The 26,205-nt window shown below is 43.0% G+C and overlaps 2 protein-coding genes across 2 annotated transcripts in view; one reads left to right on the top strand and one right to left on the bottom strand.

Moving 5' to 3' along the window:
- Nucleotides 1–1,526: 1,526 nt before the first annotated feature.
- Nucleotides 1,527–3,093, bottom strand: LOC6588928 (hsp90 co-chaperone Cdc37). The gene has a single exon (XM_002014623.2). It carries the CDS (start codon nucleotides 3,078–3,080, stop codon nucleotides 1,707–1,709), a length of 1,374 nt encoding a protein of 457 aa, XP_002014659.1. The 5' UTR covers nucleotides 3,081–3,093; the 3' UTR covers nucleotides 1,527–1,706.
- A 4,725-nt stretch (nucleotides 3,094–7,818) lies between these two features.
- LOC6588931 overlaps nucleotides 7,819–26,205 on the top strand; it is a 119,423-nt gene continuing 101,036 nt past the window's right edge. Inside the window, exon 1 of the mRNA XM_026989216.1 lies at nucleotides 7,819–7,847. Within this exon, the coding sequence (XP_026845017.1) occupies nucleotides 7,820–7,847 (28 nt within the window). The 5' untranslated portion in view covers nucleotide 7,819. The remainder of the gene's footprint in view (nucleotides 7,848–26,205) is intronic.

Genomic DNA, 26,205 nt, shown 5'->3' with positions numbered 1-26,205 from the left:
AAGCAAAGTTGTTGGGGGACACACAAAACGCATAAATTTATGTCAAACATTTTGTGAGGCGTTCGTTCGTTGTCTGCCCCTTCTTGCCACCCTTCTGTGAGCGACACAAACAAATTTATTTGGACTTTTTAACAACTTTTGTGTACGACGACTATCTCCCTCTCTGTGTAAGGTGTTGGCACAACCTTTGGGTGCCCCTCTCAGCCACCTCACCTCTCCTCTCGTCTCCCACAGAGCTTGCCACATACAGTTTGCAAATATTTTTTATGTGCCACATGACGCAGAGGGGGGCGGGGTTCGTCAAGCTGGAAGGCAAGCCATAAACTACTCAGAAAAAGGCAAAAGGGGGAGTGAGTGCTTGCCACTTTTCCTGATTGCACGACATTTTTCTCATGCGCCTAAATATGTAGATAGTGGCATGCCCCATGTGCCCCATGTAACTCCTCTGAAATATCATAATTTTTTGGGGTGCAGAGCCCTGACCCAAACATTCTGTCTGCAGTAGTCAGGGCCAACTGTTGATTCTGGCCAGCCAAAAAGAGGGATAGGATGCACTTTCAGCAGGCAAAAAGTGCACTCCGCCAACATGTTGCAAGAGGAGAGAGAGAGAGCGAGAGCGCGCGAGAGAGCGGAATGAAATGGAATTGGAACAGTGCCTGCACTCTCTCTCGGAGAGTTGGCCAGGATTGGAGCAAAAATGTTGGCCAAGACCGAGGCACCAAGCGAACGGCTTTCGGCCCTTCGTGAGTGTTTATGGCCATAAACAACAGAAGCCGTTCCACCAGGCATTCGTCAGATGACTGACCCCAAAAAAACAAAAAGCACATCATTAGAGTAAATAACGAATTTTTTCAAAATATAATCCGATTTTTTTTTAAAATAAACTATTTACAAAATTAGTTTAATTTTATTTAAACGTAAATTAAGAATTTTTTTGAAAAATGTATTTTTTTAAATATTAATTTGAAATATAATTGAATTTAATTTAAATGATTTAAATAAAAAACTTTTTAAAAATAAAATCTAATTTACTTTTAAAAATATACAATCTAAATTTTAAATTGTAAATGTAGTTTTAATTTAATTTAAATGTAAATAAAGAACTTTTTAATAATAAAATCAAATTTATTTTTAAAAACATATGATTTTAAATATTTATTTGAAATGTAATTAAATTTAATTAAAATGCTTTAAATAAAAATAATTTTTTAAATAAAATCAAATATATTTTTGAAAATATATGAAATTTAAAATATATTCATTAGGTCTTTACGATGCCACTGTCAAAAAATCAGACATTTCCAAGGGAATATAATAAATAAAATATAATTTTATATATATGTATTTATTGAGGCAGAAAGTCCATGGCTGTTTTATAGTTTTTAGATTTTATTTCCAATTCAAACGCGTTACGCCTCTTCGTCTTAGCGATTCAGCAAAACGTGACCCCATGAACCAGTTCTACAAATGTATTTTATTAATTATTAATTGATTAATTTATTGTAATTCAAATATTTTGACATTTGTTTACTGAGAATTTAGCTGACTTTTTTTCAAATCATATACCGAAAAACCGAACTTAGAAATGCTTCGGTTGATTGAATCTGTTTCTAATATTTATTGTATGAATGTGTGTGTGCCGGGGACCGGAAATTGTGATTAGACTTCTAGTGAAGATGGCACCGGCAATGATTCGCCGCAGGCGATCAATCAAGATCTTCGGTGCTGACGCCAGTGTAGATGGACTCCTCCTTGGCATCGTCAGCAGCAGCTGGGGCAGCGGCTGTAGCAGCAGTTATAGTATCAGCTGAGGCAGCGGCTGAAGCATCAGCTGTAGCAGCAGTTGTGGCAGCGGTAGCGACTGTAGCAGCAGCTATAGCATCAGCTGATGCAGCGGCAGCGGCTGTAGCAGCAGCTATAGCATCAGCTGAGGCAGCGGCTGAAGCATCAGCTGTAGCATCAGCTGAGGCAGCGGCTGTAGCTTCAGCTGTATCAGCAGTTGTGGCAGCGTCTGTAGCATCAGCTGCAGCAGCATTTGTAGCAGCAGCGTCTTTCCCAGCGGCCCCGCCTGCATCTTTTTGGAGCCATAGACCCGAGGCCAAGCAACGTTGATGATGATGATGGGCCACATCCGATGGCATTGCGTCGAAGAGCTTTATCAACAGCTCTATGTCGCCAGTCCTGAAGCCGGCCTGCACCTCTTCGGGCAGGGATTCATAGACCTCAAATGGGTCCAGCCCGCCGGGACCCAAGCGGGTCTGGTGCACATCTTGCACCTTCGCGTTGGCCTCCTGAATCTTTTCCTGTGCTACATCTTGGACGCGTTCCTTGAACTCCTTGACATCGGTCTCGAAGTGATGGAGGTACTCGGGCAAGCATAGCTGGGTCCTTGAAAAGAACGAGCTGACACAGGCCCGCGGATCCACGCCCAGGCGCTCGCCCAGTTCGAGGATGTACTGCATGCAGACGCACTGATGGGCCACATGAGCCACCTGCTCGTGCTTCTTCTCCAACTCCAGGTCGATGCACCAATTCGTCAGAAAGCAGCACGTCTCCTCGCAGACCAACTGCTGGTGCTCTTCAAGGAAGCGCCTGGAGTCCTCGTATTTGCGCAGCATTCCGTATTGTTTGCACAGCTCCTCGTTCTCCTTGACGAACTCCTGGAACTCCTCCAAGGAAAGCTCCTCGTCTGGCTTGCGACCGGCACTCTTATTGATCCCGATCTTTTTGTAGAGCGACTTGCAGATTTTGTCCACTTCCAATTCCTTTTTCTCCTTCAGCATCATGTCGTGTTCCAAGCGATCAAGTTCTTTGCCCTCCTTCTCGACTTTTTCCAGCTGCTTCTTGAGGGCGACTTTATCGCCATCTTTTGCGCTGATGCGCTCCTTGATATCCACGAGGCGAGCCTCGTGGATCTTTCGTTTCTCTTTAATGTCCTCCTCGCCCCTGACCAACACCTCCAGGCGCTCCACCCATGCCTGCTGATGCCAGAGGAACAGGGCCTCGCTATTCATTTTCGGCTCCTCGTCGTCCTCAGCATCCGAAATATCAAAGTCTTTCCACTTGCTGTAGTCCACCATTTTAATGCTTTTTTTCCACGTAAAAGTTCGAAAAATCTTTTTCTTATTCTGCCCACGTCAAAGCTAGCAATCGAAAAGAAAAGGTAAAATTTAGTGCAATTTTACGTAACAAGCATCGATTGTCTGATTATTGCCATTTTGTGGTGCGATAGCCCCTATCGGTCAGTATGGCAGCCCCATTGTGACCCCTATCGGCCCATACGGCATCCCTAGTGGATTTTACAGCCGCACTAAAAAAAAAAGTTTCGTGCGCGGCTGATCAGAGCCTCATAGCCCCATGTATTTTGGGGCCCTGAACAAGGATTCAAGGTCAGATTTGCACAATCACGTCGGGTTTATTTTCTAACCTCAAAAAAATTCCAAATTTATTTAAAAAATGCATCGAAATTGCTGGAAAATCGTCACTTGGCGGTTTTTATGGTCGCTGTTTATGAATTTGATGTCAGTTTTCGGTCAGTTTCGATTTGTATCCAGCTCTTTTCCCTGCAAAAGATCTATTTTAACGAGTAACATGTAGATGTAGATGTAGATGTAGATGTAGCAAGGTCGGAGAGTTAATTGAAGTTTGTAATTATTGACCCTGAAAACCCTGAAACGAGCTACAAGCAGATCCGATATATTTTTCAAATAAATTTGCACCATGTTTCAAACATAATGTTTTTTTTTAGGTTAGAAATGCGCCATATGGCAGCTCTAAAACCGAATATACGGCCACGCAGAAAAAAAACATATAAAGTATTTAACAAATTTTTTGATTTGGGAAGAACTGCTTTTATTTATTAGACATAGATATTGTTATTAAAAATTAATTATGGCTTAGAGACAACTATTTTAAATACAAATTCCATCAAAAAAACTCCTTTTTCGGAATATTAATAAATATATTACAAAATCCAAGAAAATTTCCACAAATTGGTAGTAAAAATCCCTACCAAAATTCCTCTTGAACCTAGTCCTACGACAACTTGTTAAATCTTTCTCTTGCCACGGTCTGGAAACCCTAACCTACCACAAAAGTTCAACAACTTGCCACATGGGGCGCTCGCTCTCTCCCTCAACTCAAGTCTCGCTCTCACTCTCTCTCTCTCCCTTGGCAACATGTTGCCAGTGGCCACTCTCTGCGCAGTCGCCCCAACAAGAACCCGAGGGCCTTCTGCTGGGGGGATCCACGAGGACTCTGGCCTTCGTCTGGACACTCGCACACGAGACTCGCCGAAGCACATCATCGGGGATCCGAGCTTCGTGGATGGCATGCCGCGCTTCGTTCTTCTGAAATTGCATTTAGTTGGTAAGAAGCATTCTGCGGCAACGGGCGGCAAAAGCGGAAAACCGAACGAAACGAATCCCGAACCGAACGAAGTGAAGACAAGAATTTTTAGCGTGGAAAACCCGTGTGAAAACCGAAACGTGTACGTGTGTGTTTGTGTGTGTGTGTGTGTGTGCAACGGCAGGCGCCGCAGTGGAAATTGCGGACAGGAAACCGCGTTTCGTTTACATGTGCGTTTGTAATTATGCAAATTGCTGGGTGGCACGGACTCAGACCTACAGCCAGAGCCACGGCCAGAGCCAGAGCCAGAGCCACAGCCTAGGCCTCTTTCGACAAATGGCACTCAAGTGCAACTGTTGCAGGGTCTCCCTCTCTCGTTCGCTGGGATATTTGTGACCTTGCCCTGCCCCCCCCCCCCCCCCCACACGTTTCTAACATCCTTCCACTCCAGGACGTACGCTATGCCGCATGCATATTCATGCCGCCGCCGCCGCCACCAACAAACACTGGCCATAGAAACTGGGGCAAACTCTCGCCTGCTGCAACACAAAGCCAAAGCCAACACACAGCTACAGTGACAAACAATTTCTGCTCAATTTAAAGCATCCCCAAACCCGAAAAGCCAGGACCCAAAAGCAAAATGCTGTGCTCCACTTACCTTCTCTATGGCTCCTCCATGGCACGGTGCCAGGAGGCGGAACCGGCACCTCTTCGCCTTTCCTGTCGCATTCGCTCATCTGTCAAATCCTTATAATTTCCTTACTTTTTTTGTTGCCTTTTCTTTTCTACGGTTTTGGTTCTGGTTCGGTGTATCTTTCTGCTGGTGTGTGTGTGTTGCTTTTCGCCAACTTGTTGTCCTTGCGCCCCGGCATCCAAGTCAGTGCCAAAGTCAGTGACAGAAAAAAAAAACCCCCAGAAAACCAGACCAAGGAGCCAACCTCTAGCCTCTCTAGGTTTTCTCCACCAGCAACAGTCGCAGGACTCGACTCTGCTCTGCGCAAATAAAATGCAAATAAATTATTTTTATTATTCCACTGTGACAGCTGATTTTCGGTCTTTCTTATGGGACCCACAGCACATTTCTTGGTGACTTTTCTTCGCTATATTGTGCTGTTGTTGCCTCAAGTTTGGGTGCGAAATTATTACGAGTTTTTAAGAGGTCAGAGTCCTTGTTGCGAATTAGATTATTCAATTTGTTAAATATGGTAGGTAGCATATTTCAATGGAAAGAGTTATGGCAGGGTTTGAATGTGGTTAAAGTGGGATCTCAGAGCAAAAGTTTGTGTTTTTAGTGAGTGTTTGAAACTGGAAAGTTAGTGAAATTAAAGTGTTTGACTGTCCTAAACTTTGACTGTAAATTTATTCAAATTTTGTTGAATATTGGGCATAAATTTGATGAACAGCTTCGTCTAGAAATCATTGAAGAGAGGGATTCTGAATCATCTCTTGGTACAAACCAAGGATTTTGGTGAACAGATTCATCTGGAAACGGACTCTGGAACAGTGAAGCATCTCTTAGGACAAATCGGGGATTTTTTTTGGCCTAAACAGTGCCCAGATTTGTGTTAAACTAAAGACCTATTACAATTCTATACTTAAACATGGTCTTTCAGGCCTCTAGGAAGGGCTTTCTTAGCTCCCTTTGAATTTTAGGCATAGCCTGGAGCTGTATTCTTGTTAGAACCTTATCTTAAAGCAGCAAATACATCGATTTTTATGGATGAATCCAATCTAGATCCACTCCAGAACTGTCCTTAAAAATAGATTAATTTCTAGTCCAACGCTAGGGAAAGGTCTTTGTTTCCATTGAGAAAGGTTACCAGATGCCTTCCAGTGTCTAGTTTTCAGTGAAAATGTTTAAACTACCTTAAATTCCACCAACTAAACCCATGAACTCGTTTCTTTTTCTCTGGAAAACAATTAATTTGTGAGTCTGGAAATAAATTCAACCGAAAAGGATTTTAAATTGCTTAGAAAACCCATCCATTCGCACACACAGAGCATAAGAGAGTATAAATAGCTTTACCCGTTCCATAAATAACTAATAAGCCTCCCAGAAATATACGATATTACCGAGCATTTAATTCCTGACCTCCAGAGGCGGCCAACGAGGCATAAGATTTCCATTAACAATTGGGGGCGTGGGGCGGGGGCTATGTTGTGTGTTGTTCGAGACAGTTTTAAATAAATAGCACACAACAATTGCCGGGGCTTGGTCTGCTCTCCGCTCGGCTCATTAACCATTCTGTAACCTGGCCAAAACCCCATCCTAGCACCTACGGGCGGGTCTAATAAGTTTGGGGCACGCAAAGAGCGACTGTTGGTGCGACTGACATGCAGACCGCTCATAAGTCCTTAGCCTCGTACTCGCAGTAGGACAGTGTAAACATGAATAAGACATTAGCCAGCAGTTTACATGTGTAGAAGGGAGGCAGGCAGGCAGGCCTCTCTGTCTCTGTGCGGCCCAATGTCCAATTCCATTTATAGGGGATCCATCTCTACATCTCTGACCTCTGACCGCACACACACACTCTGGATGGAGAGACACCATTGACTGGGGAAATTATTATTATTTAGGAAATATGTTAATTTAATGTCTGGGCGTTGCCTAACCTCATTCTTTGGGTGGGGACCAGGGACGGACTTCTTCAAATTGAAATGTCTGTGGCTTTAAATATTCATTGCCCACTTCTAGGCGCCTCCCTACTGCATTTTGCATGAGAACATTTCCGAATGAGAATTCTCTTCATCTTTTCTCTCTCTCTCTCTGTGTGTGTGTGCGTGCGTGTGTGTGTGTTGCATCATTGTGAAATGTCGCATTTAATTTAATTGAAAACATTTAATTACAGTTCTCGTTTTCGCCCACACAGCAAATGCCTTGGCCTTTGCCATTTCCAAGTGTTTAAAATATTTCGAAAAAATCATCTTTGGACGGGAGTTTTCGTATAACTATTGTATGGCATAAAATCCAGGAAAAATCAAGTAAATCAATGCCCAAGTGAGGCAATAATTAACTGTTTGATAGACATTTAAACACACAAAAAGCCTATGGAAAAGCCCTTAAAAATAACGAAAAAAAAACAAACTACAAATAAAAACCACATAAAATAACGAGTACAAATTACAACAACAAATTCCAAAGTATGTGGCATGTGGCAAGTAGCATTATAGCCATCAAAGTGGCATTGCCATTCCGACATTAAAATGCAATTTACGCGCTCGCGGCCAGTGATTGTCAAACTGTTACCGTCGGCATCTCGCTCGCTCCTTACGCCCGGCGTGCCCGTCTCTTTCGCACTCGAATGAAATGGATTAATATTTTTGTAAATATCAATCGTGCAGCAACAGCTGCGGCCACGCATTAAACAGACAACAAAGAGAAAAAAAACACAACAAAAAAACAAAAACAAAAAAAATCAACGAGTAAAAGGCCAGGAAAATCGAGCAAAAAGCACAGCAAACACGGGCAAACATGTCGACCATAAAGCTGCTCATTATCGGTAAGTTTTATCTCACAATTAAACAGAAAGAGAGAGAGCGGGAAAGCAACAAAAACAGAGCTGGGGGCATGCAACAACAGCAGGGGGGCGCATAGACTGTGTGGTGGCATCATCATCATCATCAGGCACACACAGCAGGCTGTTGCGGCGGCCAACGAGCCTGGGGTTTTTACTCTGAAACGCCTTTTCCTGGTTTTTTTTCCCCTCTCGATGGTCTTTTTTTGCTTTTGTTTTCGTTTGTTGTATCAATGGTCTTTATGGGAGATATATTGGAAAATTTAAAGAACAAAATGTGCCACCAAACAGAAATGTATTTTCCCGTCTAATCCTTTATATACTACTATATAAAATATATATAAATACGATACCTTTGACACAGTCGAATTTGAGTCCTTAAAATAAAGGAAAAAGGGGTTTGTAAAATATAGTAAAATTATGAAAAACAAATGGAACTTGTGGCTAGACGGTTTTCGTTTAATTAATTAAATATTTCAAAGGCTTCCCCACAGAACTTTCCCCGGCAAATCTGTTTGGCTTTAAGGAGCATCATTTGGTGGTTTTTTTAGGGTTTATTTCCATTAAGATATTTCTCACATATGATTTCCTTCTACTAAGGATTGTTCAAGGCCCCCTAGAACTGTAACTTTTAAGCCTGGACCTCCTTTATCGGCGGCCTGGACATCTTTTTATCAAAGTTCATCCAAAACTAAAGACATTTCAGGCCTAAGACAACGAATTGAGGCCTTTAAACGGGGTATAAATATTCTTAATGGTATTTTCTAGAAATATCGCTAATATAATACAAGTTCTACCAAACGATGGTCGTAATGGTGATGCAGCCATGTGAAGAGATCAGAAATAGCTTCTTTTCAGTTCGAATGCCTCGTTTAAAGCTCGTTTCCTAAATCATAGTCCACTTTCACTTCCAGTTGCCTGCTCTCGTATTCCTTATTTCCTTCCTCCCCATGGCTTCTGTTGCTCTCCTCTTTTTGTTCTTTTTAATAACGAGTACTTATCATATTAGCTTCCTTAATTGAAATCACCTGCCACGTATCCTCCACCTGCTGCCGAGGCATCTACCGATTGCATTATCTCCATAGCTGAATGATTTTTACTCCCACACTCTCTCTCTCTCTCTGGTTCTCTCTTTCGAGAAGATTGCATTCTCATTTGTTCGGTATCCGCCCCGTCCGCCTCCATCTCTCCCTCCTTTTGGCGTTTTTCATTTTTATGTGCGCTCTGGGAAATTTAACAATGCCACAAAAGGCGTTTACGTGGAACATTCACGGCGGGCGGGGAGGGTATGGGTATGCTGTGGTGTGCGGCGTGTGGGGGAGGGATTCCCGTGACCATAAACAAAAGACAAAGGCGTTTACCACCCACTCATCAACGAGCATCATGGACGCATCCTACGCCTGACAGCCATGGACTCATTCTGCTCCAGCATGCCCCTCCTCCAGACAGCGCGTGGACTCCACATCCTCCCCGCTCCGCTCCACATCCCCTTGCCTCTCCGGACCGCGCAAGTACTCCACATCCTCCCCTCGCCGGGGCAAGGACTCTTTCTCGTCTGACCAAAAGTTTACTTTTATTTTTTTTGTCGGTTAACAATTCATTTCCGCGCTTTGGGCTTCATAAATTGCTTTTATTAGAGGCAGGCGGCAGGCGCAACGAAAAGCATATAAAATACAGGCTAAAAACTGAAAGAAGGTCCTGCGTAGCCAGGAATAAAGCGAATGCTTATATGGGAAATAATAATATACTTCAAGTTTTTTGCATAACAAATAAAACGAATCAAATTATAAGGCAGGGCAGGGCAGAGATATCATCTCCCAGACCGTGCCCTCGAGGCAGTGACAAGTTGTGAAGCAGGTCCTGCGGCGACGGGGGTGCGGTCGGGGGTCGGGGGTCAGTTTTTGGACCACAAACAGAGAGAGAGAAAGAGAGACCTGAAAGTTGTTGACAGGCTGCCAGTTCTGGCATTGGCTGACGGCTCGGTCTGTCAGGGCACGCAGTCACGACAGGCAATAAAATTCAATATTTCATTAAAACGCACGTTACGCATACGCAGCGTGGCACGAGCCAAAAGAAAAAAACGAGTACTGCCCTGGCTAACGTTACGAAAAGAGGAAAGAAAATAATCGATTTCCAAGGGCCGAAGTTTGGGATACTCTCGAGGATCTAGGGATCTGCTGAAAATGGTTCTGAAAAATTAGGAAAAAAAACAAAAAATCCTTTAGAAAGAATGGACTTTCCAACGTCATAACTTTTGACCTACAAAACATTGATAAATTATTTCAATATGAGCCTGAAGGTCTTGTGGCTTGGGCTTAAATTATTAATTATAGTTTGGGATTCTGTAAATAAATAAATGCATATTATTGAGCCGAAGGCCTTCGGTTATTTAATTTTAATATTTTTTCCACATGTATTAAAGACCTTGAACCATGACTTTGCTTCTCAGAAAAGCTGGAATTTTTAAAGGTTTTTGTATGAAAAAAGGTTGCTATATTTGTGGTTTCTACTTATTGACTGACTGCAGCGAAAACAGGAGTTTGAGGACACTTTTAGCCATAATTATAGAGCTAAGTGATTATAAGGAGCTGTCTATATCAAGGCCTATATCAGATGTTCCCCCTCTAAGTCCTCTTCTGAGAGCAAGTTATCATTCTTAGGGAAGATCATGGCTTGTGGCACGATATCCCAATATACACCCTTCCTTCTTCCGTTGCTTCTGTAGCTCTGCTTCATGGTAGACCCCACAAGACCCTCCCTGATAGGGTACAAAGAGCAAACCGCAGACTGCGTGACGTTGTTGTTGCTTTTATCACACGCACAGCCCCGAACGTTCAAATCGGATTTCTCGTTATTAGCACTGACCTCCTTCCTCCCCCCACCCCTGTCCGTCCCCCGCTAGAACATGTGGCAGACAGAGCCGGACAGAGAGCAAATATCGTGGGAGGCTCTCCGGAATGAAAGTACTCGAATTTCACCGCCGCCTCCGCCTCTGAATCCGCCTCTGAATCCCGCCCCTGCCTCCCCCAAGCCCTTCATCAAATTGAGTCGTTTGGCTGTGTCGCACTAGATTTCTCACTGACATTCGTCGGGGTCCTTGGGCTGGGGCTTGGTCCTTATTTTCGGTTTCGGTGTTTGGCTGTTGCCTCCGTTCTGTTTTCTGTGCTGTGTGCTGTGTTTTGTTGTTGGTTAAGGCGGCTGCGACGCTGACAGATTATTTGCTTTATTATTCATAAGAACTACGAGTACTTGTGCCACCCCCACACTATGCTCCTGGGGGTCATGTGGTGCTTGTAATTCAGTGGGTAACAAAGGGTAGATTGTTACGATGCCAACACAATGCGGGAGTGCGAGTACGGCGTGCAATCTAATGGAATTGCTATGGAATTGGATTGGCTGTGTAGGATGATGATTTGTGTGTGCCGGTTGGGGGGTGGGTGGGGGGTGGGGTGTTGCCTGGAGATACAGATACGCCTGCCCTGTGGCTGGGCTAATTGAATCCCATAGTTTGCTGAATGTTGAATGCTGAATGATGGTGTTGCTGATGCGTTTCCCCTTTTCGTATTTCTAGGGAAAGAGCAGAGCAACGAGAGTGCTTTGTAGGTTCTATAAATTGTCATAAAAACTCTCTTTCTATTTTTATTCTTTTAAATTGTATCAAGTGCTGTTTTTCTCTTTAAAAAACCCCCCAGAAGTCCCCAAAAATCCCACAAAAATCCTCTAATCCCCAAAATGTAATTAACATAATCAAAGCCAGAGAGGGTGCCCCCTGCCAGGCCGCTAATGACCGCTAGAAGGTGGCACACATTTAAGCCACCGAAAATTGATGTTTTACAGGGTGTTTGTGGTGTCCAGAGGCTGCCAGAGGTACTGTAGGTCCTGTTAGGAGTCTTGATTATAATGTAGCTACTCATTTGGATTTATTAATTGCGTCCTGAGTCCTGCGTCCTGCTTACTGCTGCCATTGTGCGTAGAAAGTAAATTAATTAGCAAATACTTGCTTTAATAATCATTTTAATGGAATTTGTAATTTAATGCGCCTAACGAGAGAGAGTTTTATGTGGGAGAGATTACGAAAGTGACCCCCATACACCCCCATTTTATTGATTCTCTGTCCGCCCTCTCCCTCTCTCTGTCCCTCTCTCTCTCTATCTGTTCCACTCTTTGGGTGTATTTTACTGTCTGACAAGTCACCGCATGACCAGACCACAATTTGTTTAAGCGGCTTTAAATATTTCAACATGCCAACTTGGGCCAATTGAGGCCCTGGCCAACCGCCCCACCCCCCTGGGGGTCACTCAACTTTTTCCCGTGTTGTGCTCGTATTTGTGTGGACAGTCAATCACTTTAGAGAACTTTTTTTTATTGCCAGCGACATTAATTGATGGCAGGCAGTGCCACCATAAAAATAAACTCACCAAAATACGCCTCATAAAAAGCAACGAAAACCAATTGGAAATTGTTTTATTTTCATTACCTAAAAATAAGTATTTATTTTTTACGATTTGATATGCTAAATAGCCGAAAAGTTGGCCATAAATTCGTGTAAAGCATTCAATTATAAATGAGACGATAAGCGAGTGCCTCTGCCTCTGCCTCTCCTTTCCTCTCCTTTCCTCTTAGATTTTCCAGCACACAAAAGTTGCATAAATTTTCGCAAAAGCAAAGACTAAAGTGCAGAGTGAACTTTTCTGTTGATAAACGCTGGCATGCTGCTTAAAGACTTGTCATATCAGTGCACTCCTCCTGCCTCCTCCCGCCTCCTCCTCGCACTATAACCTTCTGTCTTTGCACACGTGTGTGGTGTGGTGTGGTGTGTGCACCCGTGTGTGCGTGTGTGTGTGTGTGTTATCTTTTAATTAAACATGAAAGTGAGTTGGCGAGCAAATTTGCTCAAACACACAGCAGACAAACAAACAAACCGCCTGCGGCTGAGCACCGGGCAAACACACACACACACACACACACCGAAAAAATAAGAAAAATCAAAAGCAGCTAAAAAATAAAAGAAAAAAACACTCGATTCAAGCAAAGCTTAAACAATTTTCCCCAAAACTGAAAAGGTAACGACTTGGAGCTGCCTTTGACAGGGCCGAAGGAAGGATTTCAGGAAGTTTTTGGGGCACTTTTGGAAGCTCTGGAAATTATAGAGGACTATTAGCCGCAGGGTCATTGAAAACTATGGGAATATGGAATACTATTTTAGAAATGGAATGATATGGATTTTTGACCGATATCTTTGTCTAATATAATTTCTAAAACTATAGGAAATTTCTATTAATAAAATAAGGGACTTATTTGCAGAAATGGTTATGTTTTTAAGCACCAAAATGGTTAGATTATAAAGCCAAAACCACATCCAAGGCATTTAGACTTTAGAAAACAACTAAGGAATAATCGTAAAAAATTATGAGCATTTAAATAACTATCTAGAAATAGAGAACTAATAGAAAGACTGACTAAATTATTCTCAAATATATTTTTAATACTTTTGATTACCAAAACTTACCAGAACCCAGAATTGAGCTGCTTTAAACTTTGCTAAATGCTTTTTTGGTCTGGAAAAGTAGGGAAAAAGGAGTGGTCTTTGCTGCATGGAGTTTCTAAGAATTAGTAGAGCAAAAAAGAGCCAGAACTCAACAAGAAACTCCCAAGAAAAATTCAAATAAAATACAAAAACATAAGATATATAATAGATGCCTTTCCTTGGCATTTCTTTCCTTTCCCCTCATTAAAGACTCAATCAGGAGTCGGTTATCCACCCATTGAACATTCTTCTGTGCTATCTTCAACAATTATCTGTCTACACAGTGTCCAAGAGCCCCAAAATGGAGACCTAACAAGCAGCTTTAAGAGCAACCAAAAGCAATCCGCAAACCCCAAGCAGAGAGCAGACATAAGTTCTGGATGTTCGCCCCATAAGTCCACGACATACAAACATGTCAACCAAGCACTAAACCACATTAAGCAGCAGCAGCAGCAGCAGCAGAGAGACAGTCGCTATGTGTCTGCCCCATGCCACATGCCCCACGCCACTGACGCTTGAAAAAAAGAAAAAGCCAGTAGAAGTTTTTCTTTTGGCATCGTTTTAAGCGCCGCTCTGACAAACTCAAATAGCAAGCTCTCTCGTATAACCGGGAAAAGCTGGGGAAAACTGGGGAAAACTGGGCAAAACTGGCAGAAGCGACGGAAAGCGATGTGTGACAAGACAATGGCATTAGTTGCATAGAGGTAATTCCAGCTTCTACGCTGTGGCGCCACCCCATCCTCCATCCTGCCCCCCCCCCCCCGTTTCGCCATAAGTTATGAAAGTTATTCCAAAATTTATAAGATTTTCCACCTGACGGGCACGGTGGGAATGACATCGGTTGCATACAGAGCACGTCGCTCGTGGGGCGGCAATAAAAACGTGGCAAAGGTCCTAAAAACAAACAGCATACGCATATCTAATTGAAGCTGAAAACAGCCGCAAAAGGATCTTCTCTAGAAGTAGGGGAATAGAAGCATTTTACACAGACACTTAAACCAGCTGGGGAATGGGGAATGGGGTTGGGGTTGGCGGAAATCAAAGACGGCAAAGAACAAACCGCAGACACAATCACAAGAAAATGTCCTTTGGGTGTAAAATCGATTAAGGCAGAAAGGCATCGAGAGGATAGGCACTGCAGTGGCGGGCCAAACGGAAGTCAATCAGAGAGAGAGACGACGCCAAACAGCGTTTCTCCTCCAGATGTCTGGGGAATTACACATGCTCAATGCTCCATCCTCCATCCGCCATCCTCCATCCTCCAGTTGCCATCCTCAAAGCTCGATTCTCAATGCTCTGGCATGGCAATTGCTTTGCTAATAAGCCAGGTACAAGGCAGGTACAGCATATAAAAAATAGAAGCTCAAGATGCTTTGGTACCACTGTACCCACGGCATTAATACGAAATACAGAAAAAAAAGAAGTGTAGGAGTGGAAGGTGGAAGGGAGACTATGGACTTATGGAATACCCTTGGAATACTAGTGCGAGAAAAGAGAAAATACTCCTTTATGGAAATACCATTTGAAGGCACATTTTTATACCATTTTTAGGGACAGGAATCATAAGACATAGACATTATTCGATGTCTATTCCCTGGGAAACATTAGAGAAGAGAAAGTACTACTTCTTTTTGCTTTTTTGTTGGTAATATCCCATCGATCCTTATGATTCTCCTCAGTTTGGTGGATAATCGATCTCTATACAGCTCCCAAAAGTTTCACAGGCATTCGGCAAGACTTTTGGCATCCTAGATTCCCTTTTCAGACACATCTCTTTGAGAACCCAATATACCCCTTCGAGGTACCCTACAGAACTACCAGGTATAATAAGAACGGATGTGTTTGGCATTAGCAAAAGGAATTCCCTCATGTTTGCTCTGATGACGGGGATACAAGGCGAGAGACAGCGATAGGGGATACAAGGACAGCCATAGGAAAGACAGAAAGAGAGAGAGAGAGGGAGAGAGCATGGTTGGATGGTGGTGTAGAGGAAGTGTAGGAGGGTCGTATCGGGGTATGGGTATGGGCATGGTTGGTTTACTGTAATTGCACGACAAAGTAAGCGCGTAACTGCATATTTACATATCACTCAGAAGGGGGGCAACATCATCGTTGACAATGCCGGAAGAAAGGGAGGAGGACAGGGAGGAGGAGTGGGCGGAGGAGTGTGGGGAGTGGGAGAAGTGGGAGTTGTGGAGTAGAGTGGAGAAAGAATGAATTAAAATAAATTAAAGCATGCTTTCAGGCGCCGCGCGCACATGTAAATAATGCAACGCAATTTTTCTCACGCAGTGCGACAGGCAGCGAGAAAGAGAGACAGCCAGCGAGACATTGAGAAGAAGACTGCCAAGCAGCACTGGCGAAGATCTGACAATGAGTCCTTGCCATTCTTTCCCCCCCCTGCCTGGCTTTGGGAACACTGATTGATATGTCTGTCCTCGACAGCGGAGGATCTTATCCGCTCAAGGTGTTGAATCATTTAAGATGTCGCCTTGATTGCGCGTCTCGGATGAAGAATGCCTCTGCACGGAAGGAAGGCGGGAATTCAAGCACGAGAAAGCACTCGAATTATTATGGGCCATGCCGCACCCAAGCCATTCCCCCACAGGCAAATCAATTAGATACATGAATCTGAGAAATGCCGCCGGGTTGCGGATTGCGAGTGCGAATACGAATACGAGTGGGCCTTGGGCCGGGGGCCGAGGGCCTCTGGGGCTCTTGATTAAAGTGCATTCCCCGTGGGAAATGTATGTAAAGCGGGCGAAAATGCAGTTGTATTTCGTGTGTAAGCCCACAGATCAGGCAGGTGTATCTCTAGGTACAATCTGCGCTCCCTTAAAGGTAACTAAATCGAGTTTTTGGTCAGAACTCAGCTCTTTTCTTGTCTTCTCACAACAGCCTCTGAGATTTGATCAGGAACCACTGCTAAAAAGGTTTCTTATGTATTGTCTGGCCATCTGACATGTTCTTCCTTTGAAACCAGTTTAAAAACAGCTTTCACAGCTCAAATAACTGCAAAAATACTGCCCCCAAGACCATTTTAGAAAGAAAAGTCCAACCTTTGACTCTTGACTCCCGAGCAGCACAAATACACATTTCAAATAGATTGGTATGGCTTTATGACCTCCGCCCCCCCCCACCCCTTCAGCACATATACTCGTACAAATATCATTCATTCTCCTGCACAGATAGCACATGGCTTATATATCACCACCTTTTTTTTTTTTGTTTTGCCCGCACCCAAACAACACTCAACACACATAAATTATGTGGCAAAACTATTGCCAAAGTGAAAAAGAAAACCAAACCCCATAAAAGAGAGCGAGAGCACAGACCCAAGCCCCAGTCCAATCCAGTGGCAGTGGCACCTTGGTTACCTTTGTCCGTTCTCATTCTCTGTGGGCCTCCCGCCCGCCCCCTGACAACTGTCAACTCTCTGTACACTTGGCCATGTCTTAGTTACGCATTCAGCACTGTCCCCTGTCCCCTGTCCCCTGGCCCCCAGGAAGCACCAGCAGCTTGTTAATCCACATACAAATATTGCGCATACGCCCCGGAGAACGCTGAAAAACTATGTGCCAGAAAAATGGTTAAAACTAGGTGAGCCCCTGACTACTCGTAATTTGGCTTTTGTTTTTTTCCACTCTCCACGTGTGTGTTTGTGTGTGTGTGTGTGTGCGTTTCCCCTGTTGTTTTATTAACCCAATAACTAAACACAGAATGCGGCTCTAGGCACCCTCTCGCCCCCCGTCGCTGTCTTGTGCCACACCCACGCGCCCTAAAGTCTAGGGCGAAACTTAAAGTCAAAACAAGTACTCGCAAAAAATGACTTTAGGGAATAGTATGACTATAAAGTACCCTCTAGGCGGCTGATTTGGTTCTAAGGGAACTAATTAAAAAATTCGGATTTTAATAAATTGGTGATGAAAACTATATATTTTATTATTATTTTAATATCTATTTAAATATTATTTTTCTATTAATTTAGTTATTTATTTTTTGTATTTAATTATTAATTATTTTTAATTTATTTTTGATTTTTTTGATTTTTGATATTTAAGTACATAATATTATTGTTTGTAAATGCAACAAATATAAGCCAAAGAGAGGCTCCATTTTGTTATACATATTTTGATGATTTTCGATAAATGGTTAGAATAAATATGAGCCACATATCTCTGAAACTGTGAGTAGATTCTATTATATATTATATATATATTATATAGATTTTATTAATCTTATATTCTCATGATTTTTGAAATATATGGAATATATTTCATATTAAAATGAATTATTTTACTATTTAGATAAGGTATAATTCCAATAAATTTAATAAATTAAATTTTTTTATATTTCGATAAATTATGGGCCGTATTAAAATACACATCTGAATTCTGTTTAAAAAGCGAATATTTAATTTAAATATGATTATTTATTATTTTCTCATATTTTTATGTACATATATGTATATTTATATTTATTTTTATATTTATAATTATTTATATATATGTATATTATTTATTTATTTATTATATAATAGATATATGCCTTTTATCTCCGAGTCCATTATGTTTCTTAATAATTATGGACTCCCCAAGTTTTTTCTTGATTTACAAAGCCAGAAAAATAAGTGAAAAAAATGTAATATAAACTTCTGATGAATAGAAAACATAAAAATCGCAAAGAAACAGACTCATTAACTTAATGCTCTCCCACGCCCCTTTCTGCTCCCTATTGCCCACACCTCCGCGACACCCAATATCCCCATCGTACAGCCAGAGAGTACCGGGTATCAAAATGACTGGAATGCGGGTCGCTTGTCTTTGCTTAGCGTTGCTTTGCTTTGCTTTGCTTTGTGTGCTCCACTTGTCAGGTGCAGCGGCAGCCGAAACCCCTACCCAAAATCCCTGGCTGCAACCTGCAACCTGCAACCTGCAACCCTTTCCCTTTGCCACTCGTACTTATCTAACACCTTTGACTCCATTATGCCCCGCCGTGGCAGCTGCTTATCTGTCATGGCAACCCATCAGTGCATAACTTGTCGGGATTTTAATTAGCCCCAGCAGCAGGACAAGAGCAGGAGCAGGAGCAGCAGCAGGTGCAACAGGAGCTGCTGCTGTTGCAGCTAATGCTGTCATGTCCAGCGTCCATCGTATCCCTTCTTGCATGTCCTTGTTTCACGCCGTTTGCCTGCTCGTTGGTTTGGCAAAACGTTTTGGCCCTGGCACTTTTCGCTGGTCCTGGTCCTCCTGCTGCTGCTCCTGCTGCTGCTTCATGGTCCTGCGTTGACACGCGCTTGTCGCTCATTATCCTTTATGAATTTTTCATAAATGCAGGGCTGCCTGCCCGTCCAGCCCTGCCAAAAGGAAGGAAATATAAGCGAGAGAGCGAGTTTCCAAAGAAAACTTCCAGCAATTGAATTTTTTTTTTCCCCGTAGCGCAGCCCTTTTTTTCGGTTGGGGTACTCCTGCTTCTGCTGCTTCCCTGCTGCTCTAGATAATTTCTTAAACACGTGCCCGGCAAGCTAATGCCACAAAAGGGCGGCAGGGCCGCCACCGAAACCCAAATTAGATTTAGCTCCCCAAAGAAACTCCATTGAAGTGTGGCTCCCAAAAAAAAAAAAAACACACCGAAGGGGAGGACCGCCTTAACCTTAGCTTTTGCCACAGAGTTGCCTCGGGGTTTGCTGCCGCGTGGCGCAGTGCATTTTTTATTACAAATTCGCACCTCCACAACCCCCCCCTCTCCAGCTCTCTCTCTCTGTCGTTTGTTAGGGGTGGCCCGAGGGTTAAGGGAATGCCCCTTTTTTGGCCAGGTGTTGCCACTGCGCTTTTGGCGTCTTTTGTCCTTATTGTTTCTTATTGTTTTTCCTTCAAGGATAGCTCTGGGTTGACTTGGGGTGTATTTGCTTGTGGGGTAAGAGATTTTTGAGAGTTGACTTTATAGAAAAAAACTTAAATGCAATCCAATGCAGGGGGAAACGCTTTAAAGCCAAGCAATTTGTTCTCTAGAAAATCAGTTAATGGCAAGCCTTGACCTTCTTAATTTGTTTTGTTTTCCCCAAACCCTTTCCTTCCTTCCGTTTCCAGGGTATCGCTGAGTGGCCATCTCTCTCCAAGGACATCAGAGCAGATGTCCCTCGCTCTTTCTCTGGTGCTCTGTGCATAATTTCTTTTCTGTGCAAATTGCTGCCGCTTACTCGCAGTTTTCTTAGGACTTTTTGCTCGCTTTTCAATTTTCCCAGAATGAAGGAGAGGCAACAGTTTGTCTCTGTGCCCCGTGGCGCCCCTGCCCGTGCAATTGTCTCTCTGTGTGTCTTTTTGTTGTGTTGTAAGTTGCAGCTAAATCTGTGGCAACTTCTCCAAAGGGGCGGCACTTTTGTTTCGAATCGCTGAAGCGTGCGCTCCGAGAACAGCCTGCGGGACCAGACCAGACCAGACGAAGGCTCCTTCTGTCATAACTAAAATGAGACACTTGCCGGGCAACGGGCCGGGCCGGCTGGCTGTAACGTCTTCTCATTCGCACTTCTTGTCGGGTCCCATTCGCACCCTCTTCAGTTCTCATTTCTCAACACTGTTCCTCTTCCTATTGTTCCCGGCTCGAGTGGCACTTTCAGCAACGCTGTCGTTGTCGTTGTCGTTGTTGTGGGTGTCTTTGGGTCCTCCCATTGTCTGGAGCTGCCATTGCACCTTCGGATGCTGCCGCTGCTGCTGCTGTCTCTGTGGCTTCTTCGACATTTCATAATCCCCGCGCGCGCAAAACTTTAATTACAAAGGACAAAATGCACTGCTTGCCAAAGGGGTTGCCGCATGCACTTTCACCTTGGGCTCCTCACCCCCCACACCTCCTCTTTTAATTTCTCAAACCCTTCCTTCCTGCCGCCTGCCGCTTGCCGCTTGCCGCCGCTGACAACATCGTTCGCACTTTCGCTTCAAAAGTTTTTCTCATCATAAAATCCGTTGCCAAAGGCCCTTTGACAGTTTTAGAAGGCGGTACGGCGCGTTTTTAATCAGTCGCATGAGTCTTGCGCCTGGCTGCACTTTACAACACTTTGCTCATCACTTTGTGGCATGGATGGTTCCTGTGGGGCATAGGTCCTGGCCCTGTGTTGGGGGGTCCCAGGATTAAGGGTATTAGTGCGCGATTTGTGCGGTTTGTTATTGAATATTTGAGATTAAGTTGTGCCTTTGGGGGCGAGGGAATTATCGCACAACTTTGCGATGCTGGGCGAAAAACTATTCCATAAGCTTTTAATCAGCACTGGAAAAGGGATTTTAATTGGGAAATTAACGATAGTTATTGTTTTAGTTGGTTTTAGCAGGGTTTCCAAGGATATTTGATATTTCTTATTGTTGAGATTCTGTTGTTGAAGATTTTTCTGTAGCCTACTTTTCGGCAGTGGCGATTAAGTGCGGTTTATCCCATTTATCAATCCCAAATATAAATCCACAATCCCCAGACAAATTTAAATTAATTTTCAGCTTGAATTCCCCAATCCCAACCTCAAAGGCTTTCCATCGACAGACAGAAATGTACAACACTTGTTTAATAATTTACCAACACCTCAAACTCATCTTCTGTATGGAAATAACTCAACGGTTTACCTAGGATCCATCCTGTAATTTGCACAAATATCGTAATTACAATTGAATTATTCAAATATTATCATCATCGGAATTTATTTTACTCGGCAATCACTTTACGCAAAACACTTTTAAGTCAACAACAGAACAGAGCAGAGCAGACCATCTTTGTCATAATCAATTCCAATCGTTTTAAAATATACGACAGTATGTATACAATATTTATGGATTAATTATTTAAATTGCCAATGTTTACACGACACATACTTCGGTGGCAAACAAATGAAACTGAAACAACGACAGACAAAGGACAGGCAAACAGACAGACCACCAGACAGACACCGACAGTGCCAACAAAATATCATTGATGAGCTTTAAGTATGTCAACATAAATTGCAATTCCCTGCCATCTCATCTCCCAGCACCATCTATGGGTCTCCATAAAGTATGTGCTGCTGTTTTTTAATAAATTTTAAATAAACATCGAACTGCCAGCGAGAGAGTCGCGAGCAGTAGGCAAATATTTGCATTAGAAAAGTATCCCTTTTGGATGTACTTTCAAAAGGGTATAATGATTTTGAGTAGAAGTTTGTCAAGTTGATAACAAGCCTCAGGCGGCCCTTCTTTGCTGTTGTTGAGATTTTGTTGGTGAGGATTTTCTGTTGCCTACTTTTCGGCTTGCTTTGAACCACCAACAGCATCCAGTACTGGACAAATTTGCCTCTCGTTTTCCGCTGAAAGAGTATCAAGCACTTTGACTAGCAATGATTTTTTTTCTATAAATTTTGCTGTTGTTGTTCCCTTTTGAGATGGATCCACAAGTACTTTCCAGTCCTTGTTCCGCACTGCTCCACCCCCGCAACCGTTTTCCAACACTTGTTTACGGCATTATGCCGGGACAACTTTTGTTTGTTTTATAAATTATTGACACTTTATTGACAAGCCACGATGGAGAGCAGCGCAGCAGCAGCAGCACACAATGGGGGAGCCGGAGAACAATGCCGCATCAACTTCATTATGCCCCTCAACGCACAGTGCACAGTGCACAGTGCACAGTGGGGCATTGCCCCAGCGAGAGCGAAGGGTCGTCTATGCTCCATGGTTATGCTCTGACAATCGATTGTCACATTCACAGGGTCTCTACACGGTCCCTATCGGAATTGACACGACCACTCAATGCCCATCGAATGGCAGAGTGGCAGGGCAGGGCAGGGCGGAGGAAGAGACGGCTTGTTAAGCCTCTTCACGCACAATTGGCCAATTTATAAATTATGGAAAAACTAACAGAATGTGTGCATAAAATATTTAAATGCACCTAATAAATAATAAATGTCACAAAAGGCAAAAAAACGAGACTATTAATGGTACAAAAAAAAATCCACGAACGGAAAATGAAGAGAAAATAATATGAATTAAGTCCATTTGACACCTTTTGTTGGCGTAAAAATCTTTTTGCCTTCAATTTGGCACGTTGCACAAATGTGTGGTGTGTGGGGCGAAAAAAAAAAAAAAAAATGAAATTAAGTGCAAAATAAAGTTATTTATTTGCATAAATAATTAAATAATTTGCGTGAGTGGTAGAAGGGGCAGACAGAGAGAGAGAGAGAGAGAGACTGAGAGTGAGAGATATAAATGCTGATATACTTACTGTGTAACACAAATTGATTGTGGAAATCGTTCGAGTGGAAACAGCCTCCAACGACTGACTGAGCAGCTGAAATTTCAAATGAAAATATCAGCACAGAGAGCGGTGGGAATTGATTGATTACATAACTGGGGGTTACCCCCAGGGATCTGTCCGCCTGCTAAATGCCTGTCTGTGGATTTATCTACAGGATTTTCGGCGGCAGGGAAAGATTACAGAGATTTGAAAAGGGGATTGCTGAAATGTTGAAGGCCAAACTTTACTGGGAGATATTTTTAATTAATTAATGCAATTTATGGAAAAGAAATATAAATAAATTAAATTATAACAATATTTTAGGAGCATTTAAAAAATATATATAGATTGAAACATTGTAAAAATTAAATGTTTTTGTAATTTTCATTAAATTATCAAAATTCTATATTCCATCCTAGGCTGAAATGCAACCAAAGCCGAGGGTATATGCTGCATGACGCGCGTGTACCACATTTCCTCCAGTATTTCAAAGTTATTTCTTTGATATTCCCCTCAAATTATTAAATAAATATAGCAAAAAGTACAAACCGAGCTAAAACCCCAATTTCCGGCATAGAAATACATTTCAAATCGCTTAAAAAATATTTATATTTGCATTTTAGTATGCTCTTAATTATAATCCAAACAAAAAAAAAAAGGAAAAATAACAAGCCAAATATTAAAGCAATAAATAAATCAAATTTTCAAATATAATTTGTTGATCATTTTTGCCGCTAGCCACAGGAGCAAAACAACAAAAAAAAAGAGGACGTGGATGTGGACGCGGACAATTCTTGTCAATCAATTCGAGCGGCTAATTGCACAAATTTTATATTCCATATTAATTTACATATCATATAAATTAATACCCAAACTCCGGAGGGGGTTGCCATGGGAATAGAAGGGGCCGGCGAAAGCGGAAACGAAAGTGACATAATCCCTGCAGAATGGACACAGATATATATTTTTTGTTTTTTTCAGAGATTTTTCCCCTTTTTACCCACGCCCTGCCTTCATTTAATTTTTATTTGCTCAAACACACGTCGCGAACGCAGAGTGTTCATCATTTTTGTTTGTTCATTGTCGCTGGAGAGGGGTGGAGGGGGGGGGAGGAGAGCAATTCGTGTGTGACAATTGATTCATATCAATTTCCATCAAGTATTTCACTTGTGTAACGAGTTACAGGGATGATTGAGCACACGTATGTACATAATGAAGTATATAGTGGCTGTTAAAAAATCAGTTAAATCTGTTTGCATTAATTAAAGGCACACACACACACACGCACACGCACACAGAGGGGGAGAACACCCCTCTTTATGACGAACTGTATTTGCGGTAATGACTTTGGCATGTTTATCAGGCAATTTATGAAAAACAAAGAACGAAGACTGCTTTTTTCATTCGCCATCGCTGGATATGGCATCGTATAACCGATCGTTAGCTCAATTAAAACCCTGATGGGCCAGAGTATCCATCACCATCTCCATTTCCCGAGATAAACCAATAATTCATCCAAAATAAAGCAGCAGGCCGGTGGGGCGGGGGGCGGAGGGCGGAAAACGTCAATAATGCGTAAATAAAACACAATTTGTCTCAATAAATTTTCAATTAACGTACGGAAAAATTTACTCTTCGCCGAAAAGCCACAGACAGCGAAACATTTTTAGCTGCCAAAAGAGGGGGGACGGGGCGGACGGCTGGGGAGGGGGGGGGCTTGCTTGTCTAACTGATTGACAAGAAACGAATCAAAATTGAAATATAAATGAAGCAACATTCGACGCAGCTCGATTTGGCAGGGAGGAGGCGCAGACGCAGATATCCGAAAGCGAGCCAAAAATTCATCGTTCGAAACGCTGAAAAGTATGCAATATAAATTGTTGGTACGACAAGAGTCCTGCCTGAAAAGAGGAGAGGAGAGACTGTGTGTGGAGTGTGGATGGGCCGGCGACTGATGCCATAAATAAAACAAGATTTTTCGGAAATAGTGAGACAAATATTCAACATGGACTGGGACTGGGGGGATGTCAGGCCTCTGCAGCAGGGTCACGGTCGGGTGAGGGGAGGGGCAGGAATTAGCAGTGAAACAGAAAAGGAGAGGGATTTTCTATGGTTTATTTTTGGGCAATAATAAAGGAAAGTTCCAAGCAATAATTTCCACCAAAAATGATTCAATTTGTGTTTTAGTTTTAAGGTATTTCCAGGAATCTTTACCTTAGTACACGTTGGTTTTTGTGGCCAGGCAAATCACAAATTCCTTTCGTCAAGTTTCAGATACTTCTGATATTCGTGCGTGTATATTTTGACTGAAAAAATTATACAAAAAATTATAAAATGAATCGCACAAATTCAAATGGAGGACCGGACCGACCACGGAACCTCAATCGTCGGAGCCAAGCCATTGTCCGTCCTATCAGGGGCACAGATCCGTTCGCCAGAACCCGTCGAGCCGAACTGCTGACAGCCCTGGACCAGGAACGCACCAAGAACCGGGATCTTGCCGCAGAAAATGAGGATCTGAAGCTGCAGCTGCAAGAGCAGACATTAAACGTGGCGCAACTAGCAAACAGACTGGATGAAATGCAGCTGGCACCCCCGCCCGACCAGTCCGAGGGCGTACTCATTCCCAATTGCATCATCTGTTTCGAGGGCTGGGACTTGTCTGGGCCCCATCGCATGATTTCGCTCAAGTGTGGCCATTTCTTTGGCGATTCGTGCATTCGGAACTACCTGGGGAGAGGACGGTCGGATTGTCCCGTCTGCCGCCAGACGGCCTTCATTTATGATATACGCTATATGTATATTAATATGTAGTTTATATCTATATATGTCATATATTATAGTATTGTATCTTGGAGCACCTCCATGCCACCATACCTTCTCGCTGATGAAGTTTTTGGCGTTTTGTCCAAAATCAAATTACGAGTCTATGCCCAAAATGCAAATTTTTTGCGCACAGAGAGGGTGAGAGGCAAAAACCGAGCAAACTGAATACTAAAAGTGGGGTAGTGGGCGAAGGGAGAGGGACGAAGGGCCAAGGGCATGGGGATGTTCTCGAAAAGCTGCCAAAAACTTTAGCAATTTATTGCTGCAATGAAAAATCCTCTCTCGCCCCCCTTTGCACTCGACATAAGCCTGCAATTGACAGGGAGACCATCAGACAGTCCATCCACCACACTTTTATCTTTAGAAATGAGAACTTCCGCTTAGAACAGATCAACAGGATATAATGAACATTATGCCCTGGCGATGGGGGACCAAATGTCAATGCACAAAAGCTAAATGAGTTGATAAACCCCCGCCCCCTCCCCCCCCCCCTCCAGGGCAAGGAGTTGGAGGGCGGGCGGGTGGAGTGCATTTCATCATTCAGTTAGTCCAACAATAAGGAGTCGTCGTGAGCCATAAAGGACGGGGGGGATGGAGCCACAGGAACTGTGCTGCAATCAACATAATCGTCGAGCAGGAAAGAGTCGTCCCCCGTCCGAACAACAGCGGGCCATGACAATTTCAAATGAATGTTAAATACCAGCTGCGGGGATTGCAGGCATCTCCTAGAAGGGTGGGGGAGGGTGG

This window comes from Drosophila persimilis, unplaced genomic scaffold, assembly GCF_003286085.1.
Source record: "Drosophila persimilis strain 14011-0111.01,24,50 unplaced genomic scaffold, DperRS2 tig00000191-arrow-pilon, whole genome shotgun sequence".
NCBI classification, from domain to species: Eukaryota; Metazoa; Arthropoda; class Insecta; order Diptera; family Drosophilidae; genus Drosophila; species Drosophila persimilis.
Note: the sequence above shows the minus strand (reverse complement) of the source record. Positions and strands in the feature narration are given on the sequence as shown.